The sequence below is a fragment of the Mesoplodon bidens genome (assembly GCF_964165515.1).
Source record: "Mesoplodon bidens genome assembly, chromosome: 18".
Taxonomy (NCBI): Eukaryota; Metazoa; Chordata; class Mammalia; order Artiodactyla; family Ziphiidae; genus Mesoplodon; species Mesoplodon bidens.
Window position 1 is genome coordinate 19,522,832 of NC_138175.1, and position 16,332 is coordinate 19,539,163.

The 16,332-nt window shown below is 53.8% G+C and overlaps 1 protein-coding gene across 2 annotated transcripts in view; it reads left to right on the forward strand.

Moving 5' to 3' along the window:
* RANBP10 (RAN binding protein 10) overlaps positions 1–16,332 on the forward strand; it is a 66,924-nt gene that overhangs the window by 46,717 nt on the left and 3,875 nt on the right. For both annotated transcript variants that reach the window (XM_081217765.1, XM_081217766.1), the window contains exons 4-13: positions 965–1,132; positions 7,516–7,538; positions 9,418–9,602; positions 12,006–12,118; positions 13,575–13,683; positions 13,784–13,932; positions 14,125–14,329; positions 15,069–15,190; positions 15,705–15,850; positions 16,170–16,281. In XM_081217765.1, coding sequence (XP_081073891.1) covers positions 965–1,132; positions 7,516–7,538; positions 9,418–9,602; positions 12,006–12,118; positions 13,575–13,683; positions 13,784–13,932; positions 14,125–14,329; positions 15,069–15,190; positions 15,705–15,850; positions 16,170–16,281 — 1,332 coding nt within the window. The remainder of the gene's footprint in view (positions 1–964; positions 1,133–7,515; positions 7,539–9,417; positions 9,603–12,005; positions 12,119–13,574; positions 13,684–13,783; positions 13,933–14,124; positions 14,330–15,068; positions 15,191–15,704; positions 15,851–16,169; positions 16,282–16,332) is intronic.

Sequence of the window (16,332 nt, forward strand, 5' to 3'; positions counted from 1 at the left end):
AGTTAAAAAAACATTAAAAAAACAACAACCATGGGACTTCCCTGGTGGCGCAGTGATTAGGAATCCACCTGCCAATGCAGGGACACGGGTTCGAGCCCTGGTCTGGGAAGATCCCACATGCTGTGGAGCAACTAAGCCCGTGTGCCACAACTACTGAGCCCGTGTGCCACAACTACTGAAGCCCGCACACCTAGAGCCCATGCTCCACAACAAAGAGAAGCCATCAGGGGCTTCCCTGGTGGTGCAGTGGTTAAGAATCCGCCTGCCAATGCAGGGGACACGGGTTCGATCCCTAGTCCAGGAAGATCCCACATACCACAGAGCAGCTAAGCCCCTGCACCACCACTACTGAGCCTGCGCGCTAAAGCCCGCAAGCCACAATGGCTGAACCCACGTGCCACAACTACTGAAGCCCGTGCGCCAAGAGCCCATTGCTCCTCAACAAGAGAAGCCACCGCAATGAGAAGCCTGTGCACCTCAATGAAGAGTAGCCCCCGCTTGCCGCAACTAGAGAAAGCCCGCACGCAGCAACGAAGACCCAGTGCAGCCAGAAATAAATAAATAAGATAAATAAATTTAAAAAAAGATAAACAACAACCATGATACACCTCAGAGTTCAGTTCAAGCCTCTTCTCCTTCATGAGGCTTTCCCCAGCCACCTCCTTGTTTCATGGCCCTCTGGTAAGTCCCTTCCAGGGCACTCATGGTTTTGGTTCCTATCAACCACAGCTTGGGCTCCTTTTTCAGTAGGGCTGCCTCAACTCCTCAGGGCAGTGACTTGCTGAACTCACTGCTCATTTCGCATAGCCAGACCCTGCCCACAGCTGGCTCTGTGAGAAGCCAGGAGTGCTGGTGAGGTGGTAGAAGGCTGGGGAGAGGAGCTCAGACCTGAGCGGGCTTCTGTGACTGTCTTGTTTTTCTCTCAAGTACCTCACCTCAGCTCTTGCTCTCTTTTCCCCCACAGGTTGGGATAAACATTCCTATGGTTACCATGGTGATGATGGGCATTCCTTCTGCTCCTCTGGGACTGGCCAGCCCTATGGTCCCACATTCACTACAGGAGACGTGATTGGCTGCTGCGTCAACCTCATCAATGGCACTTGCTTCTACACCAAGAATGGCCACAGCCTTGGTGGGTACATAGGGGACCTTGGAGGGTCTGCCCTGTGGAGCCACTTTGGTTGGTGAGAGGCTTTGAAGCCAAAGCAGTGTTGTAGATCCTCTGCTGAGCTCAAGGCAACTGCAGTCATTTCCTAGCATCGGAGCCCTGCAAGGGGAACGGAGGGTATAGAAGTGGTCCCTTTGTTAATCCATCCATTCAGCAGCATTTATCGAGCCTGGGTCAGTGCTGAGAGAGCAGCAATGTCGTGGTCGTGCTGCTGGCCTCTGTGACACTCGTTGGAGCGAGGTTTAGGGTCAGTGAGAAGTTTGAGGGGCCCTAGTACATACTTGACAGTGGTAGTGATTTGCATGCCTGTCGCCTGGGCCCAGACTTTCTCTGGCCCTTCTGCAGGGCACTGGTTGCTATGGAGCAACAGTGAGGGCTGCTCTAGTAGAGAAGGTAAACAGGCCGGAGTCAGATGGGGTCAGGTCTCTTCTGGCCTGTTTGTTGTTAATAGACAGCAACCTGGACAGAGTTATATTGAAAAAGTCCCTTTGGTTAAACTGAGAATGAGGGACTGATTGGAGTAAGGGCTGAGGAAGAGGCAGGTGGCATGAGCTGTGGCCGTGGTGATGGGTGCAGGCAGCGGAGAACAGGCCTGCAAAGGCCTAGGCGTGCCGCAGCGGAGCTTAGTGATAGATGGGGTGCACTGGAAAGAAGGGAACATGGTAAAGTGGCTAGATCAGTGGTGCTGTCAACTAGGATCAGAAACCCAGGAGAAGCAGCAGTCCTTGGAAGGTCTTGAGAACTCTGGAGGATACCTTGAAGTGTAGTCCTGTACACATACAGGAGTTTAGGATTAGAAACTAAGAGAGAGAGGAACTTGGCTCTTCTGACACCTTGCCCTAGTAGGGCTGACTGCTGTTTGGCCCTCGAGTGAGTGGAACCCATGGCCAAAGTGGCCCTGAGGTGGTACCTAACTGCTGGGCCTGCCTGCCTGGGTTTGCAGAGGTCTCTAATCTGGCAGAACCCTACCAGCCAGGTTGACCACAGGCCTTGCCAGGAAAGGGAGTTGGGCATTTTACTTTGAACCCAACTTGTAGGAGGCTCACTTCCCCTGGTTTGCGGGGCAGTCAAAAGGTGGCTGCCACTCCCCACATCCCTCTGTGGCTTCTCCAGGAGATGAGCCCGGGCAAAACCAGGGGACCTGGGTGGAAATGGGGTTTACTTGCGGCTGGGGCTGAGCGAGCAGGAGCCAGCATTCCTCAACAGGGCAGTGAGATGCCACAGCCTAGAATGGGCAGCCAAGAGCGTAGCGCAGACGATGCAGAGCTGACCCAGGTGCACATCCGGAAAAATTATCCCCTGAAATCCATGGCCACCTAGCTGCAGTTGCTGGTATCCAGCCTGTGAGGAGCTAGCTGCTGGAGGGCAAGGCCAAGCTCTCAAGATGACTCCTCATTCCCCACTCTGTTCTCTGATTCCAGCTATTTCCTGCCTCTTGACTTTTCTGCTGTCAGAGTCCCAGGGGCCACTGTTATGGACTATCAGTCCTTACCCAAGCCCTGTTTCACTTGCCCCTCCGAGCCAGGCCCAGTTCTGCCCGTCTGCTCTGAATACCTGCCCTCCTTACATCTCTTCAGCTTGTCCACACTTTGCTCAGAGCATGGCACCTGCTGTGGGACATAAGATTTGGGGCACATCTGCTGTCCCTTCTGCACCTGCACCTCACTCCTCTGGGCCCTAAGCTCTTTGTCAGTCAGATCCCTAGGTCCCTAAGGAGCTCATGGCCACCTTAATGTCAGCCCAGACCCTCACACTTTTTATTTTATTTATTTGTTTATTTATTTAGGCTGGTTTGGGTCTTTGTTGCTGTGCGCGGGCTTTCTCTAGTTGCAGTGAGCGGGGGCTACTCTTTCTTGCGGTGCGCAGGCTTCTCATTGCAGTGGCTGCTCTTGCTGCAGAGCATGGGCTCTAGGCACGTGGGCTTCAGTAGTTGTGGTGTGTGGGCTCAGTAGCTGTGGGATGTGGGCTCAGTAGTTGTAGCTCGTGGGCTCTAGAGCTCAGGCTCAGTAGTTGTGGTGCACGGGCTTAGTTGCTCCACGGCATGTGGGATCTTCCCAGACCAGGGCTTGAACCCTTGTCCCCTACATTTTTGGCAGGCAGATTCTTAACCATTGCGCCACCAGAGAAGCCCCCTCACACTGTTTTTAAAAACTCATGTCCCAGGATTTCCCGGGCAGTCCAGTGGTTAAGACTCTGCACTTTCCACTGCAGCAGGAACGGGTTTGATACCTGGTTGGGGAACTAAGATCCCACATGCCGCGCGGCGTGACCAAAAAAAATAGAAAAATTAAAAAAACTCCTCTCTCTAGTATATGTTTTTTTTGTCTTGGTTTGGGTTTTTAAATTTATTTATTTATTTATCTTTGGCTGCGTTGGGTCTTCGTTGCTGCGAGCGGGCTTTCTCTAGTTGCAGTGAGCGGGGGCTACTCTTCATTGTGGTGCGTGGGCTTCTTGTTGTGGTGGCTTCTCTTATTGCGGAGCATGGGCTCTAGGCACGTAGGCTCAGTAGTTGTGGTGCACGGGCTTAGTTGCTCTGCATGTGGGATCTTCCCGGACCAGGGCTCGAACCCATGTCCCCTGCATTGGCAGGCAGATTCTTAACCACTGCACCACCTGGGAAGTCTCCCCTAGTACATGTTTATATAGACCCATGAAAGTCCTCACACATCTTGTAATAAAAGTTCCTTTAGGCCTATATTTTCTATTTTTCAAGCCTGTCACGATCTTCTTTGGTCTTGCTTTTTCTATCTCTAATATTTGGTATCCTCTTCAGCATTGTATCAACCTAAATTTTGATAAACATGTTTATTTGTGTTTTCATCAAGATATTGATAAAAATATTGGAAGAGGACAAGGCTGGATTTGAGCCCTTCAGCCTACAGCTTGTCCAGGTAGACACCAGCCATTTAAGCATCACTTCATTATGTTAATTGAATCTTGTGTTTTTCTGTCTTTTCCACAAGGATACTACTGAGACCTCACTAAAACATGGATATGACCTGTCCTCTGCATTTTCTAGATCACGAAATTTGATGGAAAGTCAATGAAATTGATAGACCACTTGGTGAATCTTCTAATGACCTTGTTTCCTTTTCACAAGCCAGCTTATCAATATAATGCGCTTCAGAATCTCACGCAGGATCAGTGAGCCAATCACTGCTCTCTAACCTCAGAACGCTTCTCCCTTGAGAGAAGCAGAGTGACGGTCCCTGCCCCTGGCCGCCCCGCTCCTTTTATTTGCTCCATTGTCCTCTGTCACAGCACTCACCCTCTGTGTCATTGGTCAGTTGTCTGTGTAATTACTAGTTGCACACCATCTCTCTTGCTGGAGTTTGCAGCACTTTTAGGGCCAGGCTTCCAGCTGGCTCCCTATTGCCTGGCATAGGGCCTAGCTCCTGGGAGGTCTCAGCAAATACTTGATGGGAGAACAAATGAACACTGAGTGAATGGAGACTGGAGACTGACGTCTCACCCACAAGTGGTCCATGAGCTTTCAGAGTAATTTTTTTTGGCTGCATTGCACAGCATGTGGGATCTTGGCTTTCCCACCAGCGATCGAACCCGCACCCCCTGCAGTGGAAGCGCGGATTCTTTTTCTTTTGTTTTAATAAATTTATTTATTTATTTTTGGCTGTGTTGGGTCCTCGTTGCTGTGTGCGGGACCTCTCTAGCTGTGGCGAGCAAGGGCCACTCTTCGCTGCGGTGCATGGGCCTCTTATTGTGGTGGCCTCCCCCGTTGCAGAGCACGGGCTCTAGGGCGCCTGGGCTTAGTTGCTCCGCGGCACGTGGGATCCTCCCAGACACAGGGCTCGAACCCGTGTCTCCTGAACTGGCAGGTGGACTCTTAACCACTGTGCCACCAGGGAAGCCCTGAAGCACGGATTCTTAACCACTGAACCCCCGGGGAAGTCCCCAGAGTAATGTTTATACAGGCTCTTTATACCCTCAGCCTCAGTGACCCCTGAGCTATGTGTTTTTGGCTCAAGGTGCTTCTTAGCAGCAGGTTTGAATGTCCTGTTTGCATCCTGGATCTTTGCCTGGCCCTTCTCAGATCTTCCCGTGGGCCATCTCACATCTTGCCGTCACAATGTCTTTGTGGAGGCTCCCAGAGACCTACAGGGCTACAGGGAGCAGTGTTGCCCCTGTTCAGTGCAATAGGGGGTGGAGTAGCCTCTTTCCTCATCCTCCTGGAAGCACCTCAAGGCCTTGTCCTTCCTGAGTGCCATTGTGAGTAGAGCTAGGCAAGCCCAGGTAGGTCATCCCCTGGGCAGAAATGTGGCAGTTGTCTTGCCCTGTGGCGCAACTCTAGCCAACTTGTACCTAGACCTCACAGTTTATGAAGCAGCTTTCATAGAGAATCTGTTTCTCCTTCCTTTTTGAGGTGTTGGGTATATTGTTACCCCCTTTTCTCGGATGGGCTCAGGGAGGTTGGGTAGCTTGCCAAAGGTCACACTGCGGATAATTGATGGAGCCTGGACTCCACTTTCTTCCAGGGTTCTGTGGGCCTCTTCAGGAGCCTGGGAGTACAGCAGCAGTAGCCTGGCCACACTGAGATTCATGGGGGCAGCTCCCATGCAGACCTGGTGGGTGGACATGGAGGGGCTTCCAGATTCCATCCTGCTAGTTCTGTGACTGCTGACTCTGCATGTGGGCCTCAGGAGTGGCCTCAGGCAGGAAGGTCATGGGTTTATGAACTTCTTTCACTGAGGAGCAAAGTAGCCCAGTAAAGAATGTAAACAGTCTCTCTGTGCCTTGGTTTTTTCATATGTAAACTAGTGTCAGAGGCAGTATACACCTTCCAGGGTTGTTTTGAGGATTAAATGCTTCCTTGTAAGACATGATTCCAGTGCCCAGCACAGAGGAAGAACATGGGATGCTCACTTGGCTGCTGTCAGGATTCTGGCCCCAGGTTTACTGGGAGACGTATCATCAGACCCTCACCTGTTCTTCAGTCTTGCTGGGTTTCACTTTCTTTTTGGGGTGGGGTTGAGGGAGCAGACAGGGACCTCCAAGTAGTCAGTGGTTTGAAAACCTCTCAGGCCGAAAGCTTAGGAGCTTCTAGAAGATATAAGAATTTTTAAAAATGGGAAGGCTATGAGCCCTTGGGGGAGTGTCCTTGGGCCTTGAGTCATTTCTCAATCTGCAGAATATGAATGCTCTGGCAGATATGCTGAGGCCCCTCTCCTGCTCAGGGCTGTTCCTATATTTAGGGTCCCTATCCCCTCTACCCTCACTTCTGATTCAGGACTAAGGTCCCTAGAAACACAGCCTCTTCTCTTGGCGGGAGGGTTCAGAGGGTACACAGGCCACTGTTAACTTAGGCTTTGTCAACTCGGAATCTCTGGGGACGCTGGGCAAGTATGGGCTGAAGGTGGGCAGCTGCCTCCCTCTCTGCCTCCACTGCTCTGTCAGCTTAGGGATGATGTTGGAGCATCAGACTAGAAATGAGTCCAGTCCCACTAGCTTCTGCTGGTTTTATGACTGCTGGCAAATCATTTAACCTCTGAGGCTTACTTTCCACATCTGTAAAATGGGGATAAGAAAGCCTGCTACCCATAGTTGGTATGAGGATCAGATGAGGTAATGGATGGAAAAGGGCCTGGCATACACAGGAGGTCTCCATAAATACATGTTGGATCAAGAGAACAATCAAGCCTAGAGAGGCCTCAGGGTACATCATTTGGGTTTAGTCCTTCCTAGCAGGTTTTCCCTGAGAGGGTAGAAATGCTGTGGACAAATACCCAAATATCTGACTTCACTTCTGGCCAAGCTACTCAGCAAAGGGAAGGCCAGTGTGTAAACCTACCAGGCGGGACTTCCCTGGTAACACAGTGGTTAAGAATCCGCTGGCCAATGCAGGGGACATGGGTTTGAGCCCTGATCCGGGAAGATCCCACATGCGGTGGTGCAATTAAGCCTGTGCGCCACAACTACTGAGCCTGCGCTCTAGAGCTCGCAAGCCACAACTACTGAGCCCGTGTGCCACAACTACTGAAGCCTGCGTGCCTATATCTCGCGCTCCACAACAAGAGAAGCCACCACAATGAGAAGCCCACGCACCGCAACAAAGAGTAGCCCCCGCTCGTCGCAACTAGAGAAAGCCCACGCACACAGCCAACGAAGACCCAAAGCAGCCAAAGATAAATAAATAAATAAATGTATTAAAAATATAAATAAAATAAAGTAAAATAAAAAATAAACCTACCAAGCCCTGGCTAGTGCTTGTCCTTCACCATAGGGGAGGTGTGATGACCAGCCCCTCCCCCAGCCATTGTGACGGACCCTCGCGGGGCCCACAGAGGCATGGGAAACCAGGTGGCCTGATGACTGTTCCTTTCCCTCCACAGGTATAGCCTTCACAGACCTCCCGGTAAGTACTACTCTTGGGTCTCCTGCTCTGGCCTTGGGGGCCGACTAGGAAAGGGCATGGTGTTACCTGCAAGTGCAGGGTGTGGAGTCCTACCCTTTCCCTAGCCAGGGATGTGTGCTGTGTCGTCAGCTTGAAGGTACCAGTAGGCGGTACCTGCCAGCCTTCTCTCGCCAGCAGTAAGGCCTGGTCTTCCTCCATGACTCTTAGCAGGTGACAGAGATTCGTGGCATTTCCAAAGGCAGCTAGGAGGTAGGGGACGGTGTGGGCAGAGATGAGGTAGCTCCATGGCTCAGCTGGTCTGAACCAGTTCTGTGTGGCTTATAGCCAGTGGACCTGTGTGCAGAGTATAGAAAATTGTTCGTATAGAAACTTGTTCCTGAACTGTTAGGGAGCCAGGTCCCTGTGCATACCCATCAAAGATCCCTGAGGAAAGCCAGTGCCCTAGGGGACTGAACCTGCTACTGTGCAGGGTACTCCTGGGCCAGAGAGGTGAAATTTATGGGGTTTTCTCCTCTTAGAAAAGGGTGAGGTTTCCTGCTGGCTTCCTTCAGGGCTTCATCCCACCTCCTGCACTCCAGTCCTTCTTTGTCATGAGTCATCACAGGCCTTGTCACATGCAGGGCCTCCACCCAGAATGCTGGGAGCCTGGCCTGGCTCTGTGTGCCCTGGCTGGGGTCTGGAAGGAGGAAAGGTTTGCTGACTCTGGGGGCTGCTTAGGGATCCTGGGCTCCCCTGTGATGCTCTAGGAATAGGAAATGCCCCTGTGATCTGAGGGGCCTTCTGAAGCCCAGACGGCAACACGCAGGTTCCTGTTAGAACCTCTGTCTATGTATAAACATCCTTGCCTCCAACCTGGAGTCTCCAGAGAGGGGCTGTGGTCCTAAGCAAAGAAAGAGAACAGACACAAGGAGAATTCTGACCCTGAGTGGGGAAGGGTCTAGTGGTGGAGGTGTGGCGCGAAACACCCAGACGTGGATGTGATGGCACATCCAAGTGGTAGAAAGGCTGAGCCCCGTGTGCAGAGCCAGCACGCGGTAGTCAGGAATGCTACGTGGTCTAAGGATGGACGGTGGAAGAGGAGACTGGGGGCCTGGGGCCAACGAGGAGGAGGCTGGTGAGGCATTGGGCTGTAGCAGTGGGAGCCATAGAAGGCATGGAGTGAGGGAGCGACCTGGCCAAAGCTGGTCAAGGCAGGGGATAGATGGGAAGCAGGGAGCCCCACACCCAGAGGGACATGCCCAAACCTCACTGGCCAGAAGATCCTCCTCTTAGTGAGCCTCAGACAGGAAGGGCAGCAGCCTTTCTTTACCCTTTTCCAGTGTCGGGGGGTCCATACCACCTGACCCCCTTGGCCATCTGGCCATACTCTCCTCTTCCTCCCCTCCTTTCCTCTCTCCCCGCATCCCTTCCTGCCCCCTTATATACCCCCCTTTTTTGTGGCAAAGGGATCCTTGGTCCTGGATCTTTCTGAGAGGAGCCATCATGCACCCCTGCAGCAGATCTTCACGGGCACACCTGCAGGGCTGTGGAGCCCAGCCTGCCTCTCTGTGCCCTGGCTGAGTCCCGAAGGGGGGCCTTGGGCTTTGGGAACACTACGGCCTCTGACGCAGGGCAAGAGACTCCATGTGGAGCCTGGCCTGTTTTTTTTTTTTTTTTTTTGCCTTCTCCCCTCAAACTCTGGGGAATAGTGTCTCTGCTAGGGAGGTGGGCGGAGTGTGGCTTAGCCCTGCCTCCCCCAGCCATGCTGCCATTCTCTCAAAGCCACAGCAGCGGCCTGCGGGAGCCAGCGCCTTCCCCTCTGTGCCGGAGGTGAGATGCGGCGAGGCCCTGCTGCCCCATTGCCCTCCGGGCCCAACTGACATTTCATTCTCCTCCTCAGGCCAACCTCTACCCCACCGTAGGCCTGCAGACACCTGGGGAGATTGTGGACGCCAACTTTGGGCAGCAACCCTTCCTGTTTGACATTGAGGACTACATGCGGGAGTGGCGTGCCAAGGTCCAGGGTACTGTCCACTGCTTCCCCATCAGTGCCCGGCTTGGCGAGTGGCAGGCGGTGCTGCAGAAGTGAGTGCCCCGCTCCCGCCCTTACCCAGCCCTGCCCCGTCCCAGGGTGCCTCACTCTCCTGTAGGCCCCTGTACTGCTACAAGCTGCTCTTGTGAACTTCAGTGGGTAGCGTTCCTTCTGGAAAGCACTCCCAGGATGACTCTGCCTGCTGCACTCCTGCTCCTCTCTTAGTTCAGTTCTCCAGAGCTGCTCCTACTTAAACCTCTGCCCCCTCAACTGGATCGGAAGGCCCTGTATGTACTATCACCAGCAGGGCTGTCTTCCTTCCCCAGGTCATTTTGCAGAGGACGTGCTAGTGCGGCCTGTGGTACCCTCCTCTGTGCACTTTTCTCTTCCATAATAGGGAGTGTCTGTCATGCCATGACTCTGGCCTAAGGTCACCTCTCAGGGTCAGATCCGCCTAAGTCCCTTGCATCTGTGGCAGTGGTGGTGTGAAGAGGGTCCTCCCTAGGACCTAGCTGGCTCTTGGCTGATTAATTCCCAGCCTCTCCTGGGAGACAGTCTTGATGAGAATCCCGAGGGAGGCCAGATATGGTTCTCTCTTCCACTTGACAGCTGCAGGCCAGGCCTGAGTGAGGCAATGACCTGTACCCACTCTGCCAGGAGGTGGGTTAGTTTGTTAGCTTGGCTCCCAGGGGTGGGCAGAGAAGGGCTGGGCTTCTGCTAGCTCTGGTCATTGCCCTGCAGACACTGGGGTACCAGAGTCCAGTGGGTGGGGGTGGGGTGCACACTGGGTTCTTTGTGTAGCCTTCCTTTCTTCAGGGATCGATATTGAGGCAGGCTCCATGGGAGGGCTGAGGCAGGGGCTAGGTGGCCAGACCCTTCTCAGGAACAGCAGCACTACTACATCTTGTCCCCAGCCCCCAGAACTTATAAGAAGCCCTTCCTTGGAGGGCCAGCATGGTGCCAGTCCCCATAGCAGGCTTGCTGGAACAGGCAAGGGGAGAGGTGGAGCTGCCCCAGCTGTGTGGGGGAGGGACTAATACTCTCAGTTGACAGGGCCTGGGCTCAGCACATGGGTGTATTTGTTTACATGTATGTATCCGTGTGCCTGTGTGTTCATATGTAGTATTTGCTGAGACTTGCATATAACTCATATCTGTGATTTCATGTAACTTCGCTTTATGGACCTTTTTAATGGCTGTATTATCTCGCAGACACATTTGCCACAAGCCCCTTGGCTGGCTTCCCTTGGTGGTAGGTTCAGGTTATTTCCTCTCTCTTGCTTGTGTAGGTCACCCTTTTGTACATAAAGAGTTTTCCATATTTAAGATTATTTTCTGGGTGTCCTTTCAAGAAGTGGAATTACTGAGTCAAAGGGACTGTACATTTTAGTGGCCTCTGACGTATATATGGGCACATCTGAACCATGTTTTGTCAAGAATTTTTGCCCTTGTGTTTATAATAATATAAATATTATAATTCTTATTCATAATTAATGTTATAAATACATAATTTCATAATAAGAGGTTGTATATATTGACTTCTTGCTTTGCTAGGCACTTTATATGGATCATCTCATTTACCCCTTAAAACATGAGGGAACACACAGCTGAACTTCTGTGCCTTCTACATGACAGCTCTTCAGACATTTGTGTTTGGCAGTTATAATAATGACATTGACATATGCACACACCAAGGTATTCACTTTTGTACACATCAGATATGAGGACTCTACGTGTGCTGCTGCTTAGCCAGCTTTCGGTGGGATTAAATGGTTTCTGGGCATCAGGCTTCTCAGGGCCATCTCCCAAAGATCGTGTTCCTGTTGGCCATGTTACTGCCTGAAACCTTGGCTTCTTGGGCCCTTAATTTGTTGTGTATCGTGGAGTAACTTGGGTCGTGGGTTAGCTCCCCATCACCGTCTAGAGCCAACACTCCTGAGGGCCAGGTTCACGTGAGCTGGAATGCTTCTGCCGGGCGCGTGGGGCACCTGCAGAGGAGCTCCTGTGTGTAGAAGGTACGCACGTGGCATGCATCATCACTGGGCAGCTGCCAGACTGCTTGGCTGGCTGCCCTTCCAGGAAGCCCTCATAGAGACTCTCGGCAGTCTCTGGGTTTGCTTCAGGTCCCAGGAGGCAGCCGCTTCTGTAAGGAGATGGTATGTGCCTCTGTATGTACTTCTGTTATCATACTTGCCTGCCTGTGGGCAGCATATCCCAGAGAAACTGCAGCCACTCCTCCAAGCTGTGAGGACAGATGTGGTGACCTGCCCCTCTTCTGCCTGACTGCATGAGCACTGGGGGATGTTTTCACTTGTTTCAGCCCCTTTATTATTCTGTGGAGGTTGCACCTGTAAGATATGTTTAGGGAAGACCTAACAGGGAGATAGTCTGTCCCATCAGGGGGTTGGTGAGAAATGCAGTTCTTAAGTGTCACCTTGAGCATTTCCTTTTTTCTAGCATGGTCTCATCTTACCTGGTGCATCATGGGTATTGTGCCACGGCCACGGCTTTTGCCCGAATGACTGAAACCCCGATTCAGGAAGAACAAGCGTCCATAAAGAACAGACAAAGTAAGGTTGATTCTCCTCTCCCCGCTCCCTCCCTCTCTCACCTGTCCCTAATTCTGCTCTCTGGCTCATGGCAGCCTTGGGTAACCTGTCAGTAGTCTGTTCAGCTCGGGTCCTCACCAGAAGACCAGCCCACAGCCCAGCCCCAGGCCCTTCTTCTGTCCCTCTTTCAAGGCCACACTGTCCAGAAGGACAGTCCGGCAGCATGGGAATGTCTCGGTGCAGCCTCCCTAATGTATACTCTGATGGCCTGGCATAGTCTGGGGCCTGGTATGGCTGGATCTTCCTCCATGCTTGTTTCCTTCTTCCTCCTGCATCCTGGATTCCACTCAGCCTCCTGTTCACGGTCTTCGAGAAAGAGTGTGTTTGCATCTTACCAGTTCAGTGCCCTGCCTTTGCCACCATTTACTCAACCTTAGTAGTTCTGCCTGCCCCTGGGCAGAGAGGGGACTGAAGCAGTCAGACAGGGGGAAGGCTGATGCTCCGTGGCCACTGTGGTAGACCTTTCTCTGCTTCCCACCTCTGGTCCTGGGCTTTGCAGACAAACAAAGAAGGAGCCAAAGGAAGTTTTCCTGGTGTTCATACTAGCCTGCATACTGCATGTTTGGGGCTCTTGTGTGGAAGGAGGGTGCTGGGAAAGAGGAAACAGCCCAGAAAGGAGATGGGAAGAGGAGAGTGAGGGAGAGTAGGTGTGTGTGGACACGTGTGTCTGTGTGTGCCTGCTTGCGTCACTCTGAGCCTGTCGTCTCTGTGTATGTGCATGTGTCTGTGTCTCCCAGAGAAGCCACGCCCAGCCAGACAGTCGGAAAGAGATCCCAGACTTGGGATCTACCCAGAAGTCGCTCCCAGCAAGACGCACCAGGCCCCCAGGGCAAGAGCACGATGCCGACGGCCTGAGAGGTGTCAACGTCAGAGCTGCCAGTGTGAGGAGGATGACCTCCTCTCTCAGCAGGGGGCGCGCCACAGCCCCTGAAGACTGCCGAGACATGGGCCTGGCCCAGAATCCATGAGCTCCCATTGGCAACTCCCTGTGAAGCCTGAGGAGAGAAGTCTGTCTGAAGAGGGGCCTCTCAGGCCACGAAGCTGCCCGGGTGCCCATCCCTAGATTATGCTCCCACAGCCAGGACCTCTTCCCCCGCCCAGGTCCCTGGCAACCTGTACTCCATAGGAGCAGGCCTCCAAATTCAACCTGATGCCTCTGGGCTAAGAGCGCCCCCCCTCCATTTTCCCCTCTTATTCTTTGAGGACTACCTGACACTTGACAGAAACCAGGATCTATTGTGGGGCTGGGTGGCCAGGTTGTTTCTTCAGCCTCTTCTGTGAGCATCTCAGTGGGCTTGCCACTCTGAGCCAGCCCACCTGACTGTCCGCTGGTCCGTGCTTGGGGCTGGCAGTGTGTAGACATGTGGCTGTGAGGAAGGTCTGCAGCCTCTCACTGACGTATTCTTGCTCTCTACAGAGATCCAGAAGCTGGTGCTGGAGGGCCGTGTGGGTGAGGCCATTGAGACCACACAGCGCTTCTACCCAGGGCTGCTGGAGCACAACCCCAACCTGCTCTTCATGCTCAAGTAGGTTTGGGGCACCGTCCGGTCCCCCACGGCCCAGCTGGTGGTGGGCGCACACGACCCGAGCCAAGCCCAGGGCGTTGCTGCTGTGCTCCTTCTGCAGGTGCCGACAGTTTGTGGAGATGGTGAACGGGACTGACAGTGAGGTCCGCAGCTTGAGCTCCCGAAGCCCCAAGTCCCAGGACAGCTACCCTGGCTCCCCAAGCCTCAGCCCCCGACACGGCCCCACTAGTTCCCACATGCACAACACAGGTCAGCCACTCTCCAGAGGGCTCTGGGAAGAACTGGTGTGGAGAAGCAAGGCCACCCATACACCCTTCCCTGGGATGGGCTCAGGGCTTGCTGCTGGATTGGGGGAAGGGAAGTGGGACCACTGTAGTTATTCCTGGGGCCCTGCTTGATGGCAGGCTGCCCCTCCTCTTCTGACTGTTCCCCGGCTTTTAGGAGCAGATAGTCCCAGCTGCAGCAATGGCGTCGCTTCCACCAAGAGCAAACAGAACCACAGTAAATACCCTCCGCCCAGCTCCTCCTCTTCCTCGTCGTCGTCCTCGTCCTCCTCATCTCCATCCTCAGTCAATTACTCCGAGTCCAACTCAACAGATTCCACCAAGTCCCAGCCCCACAGCAGTACCAGTAACCAGGAGACCAGGTGCCTGTTCTGCTCTGCTTCTTCCTCCTGCCTTCTGCTCTGCGCCCACTGCAGCCTGTCCTCTGAGCGCCACCCTGCCCTTCACCCCCACCTCCATCCCAGGTCTGTGCCTGGAATAGTAGCCGCTGACCCACCAGGCCTGGCATTGGCTCCAGCTTCTGGTCCAACTCGATTCAGCTGCCACTTTCCTTGGCCCTGTCTTTCTCCAGAGGCGCTGACACTGAGAATGTGGGTGCCTCGAAGAATGCCAGGCCTCTCAGAACCCCCAGGGTCTATACTAAAGGAGCTTTTACTGGGCTTAGCTTGTGGTCAGCCAGGTTGGGCAGGCAGGGTTTTTAGGTTGCAGACTGTAGGTGGCTTTCAGTAGCCCTCCAGCATGCTACAGGGCTGACCTGGGTTTGGCTCCCAGAGATGCCTATCAGGACTTACCTGCCCTGGTCATTGGGGGTCAGGGGGTGTATAGAAGGGGTGTACCACCTCAGAGGAGGGCCAGGGTGGGGACGGTCACAGAGGCAGCATGGGGACCAGAGTGGGAGTGAAGTAACAAGCCTCTGGGATGGCTGGTGTCACAGTAGGGCCCAAGTATTAGAGCCTGGGAAGCCTGGGAGCTGTCCTTTCATGCCCTTTGGGGACCTCAGTTTACCCACTGCAAACTGCAGCTAAAGCCTAAATGGAGGCCCAACCAGGCTGCTCCAGTCACATCCCCTTTGCTAACTCCCACCTCAACCCTTCTCCACAGCGACAGTGAGATGGAGATGGAGGCGGAACATTACCCCAATGGTGTGCTGGAGAGCATGTCCACACGCATTGTCAATGGTGCCTACAAGCATGAAGACCTGCAGACGGATGAGTCCAGCATGGGTAAGGCCATGCCCCCGCATGGTGTTCCACAGGCGGCATTGCTCAGTCCTGGTGTCCTCTCCCCTCTGTGGGCGTTGGCATGGGCAGGCTTTGGTGGCTGGAGAAGCTCTATCCAGATCTGGTCCACTGCCTCCTTAGCCAATCATGAATCGGTGCTTGAGGTGGGAAAGCCTTAGCCTGCTGCCCAGAACAAGTTCCCAGCGTCTGTGGCTAGAGGGAGCTGGTGAGAGCAGACACCTTATGAACACCCTTGCAACTTGCAGAGGGTGGGAAGAGGGCAAGCTTGAGTCCTGTGTGACTCCTAGACCATGGGCTAGGTGGACTAAGAAGAGCTCAGCTCTGGATGGTCCACCTGCTCCTCTCAGCCCTCACTTGCCTCTAGCAGGAGCTGCACCACCCCACCCTACCTCCAGCCAAGGTCCTTCTTGTCGTGTTCTCTTTGGGGTCTCCACATTAGTCCTCCCGTTCTCTCTTTATCCCTCCTGATGTGTTCTCTGCTGGGGTCTGGGTGCAGATGATGGGCATCCTCGGCGGCAGCTCTGCGGGGGCAATCAGGCGGCCACAGAAAGGATTATCCTGTTTGGCCGTGAGTTGCAGGCACTGAGTGAGCAGCTGGGCCGGGAATACGGCAAGAATTTGGCCCACACAGAGATGCTGCAGGTACAGAACAAGCCAGGCCCTCATACAGAATGGGCCCCCGTTTGGTGGTGGGGCAGGGTGACTGGGAGAAGGCACTGGGGGCAGGCAGCAGCAACGGGACAGAGCGGGCTCTAGTCAAGTCTACAGTGGGGAACAGGACATCCAGGGTACACCCCACCCTCTCTAGGTTCTGGGGAGGACACAGCCCTACCTGACCCTTCAGTCGGGGTATGTTGTGCTCTCCGTGGGCACCACACAGGGCCCTGTATCCTCCTGGAGCCATGGAGGAGGGGGTGCGTGGTGCGTGCCACAGTCCTCTCAAGAATGCCCTGTCCTTTAGGATGCCTTTAGCCTGCTTGCGTACTCAGACCCCTGGAGCTGCCCAGTTGGCCAGCAGCTTGACCCCATCCAGAGGGAGCCTGTATGCGCTGCCCTCAACAGCGCCATTTTAGGTAAGTGGATCTAACAAAAACAGAAGCTGGCCTGTGAGTACCTAGGTTAGC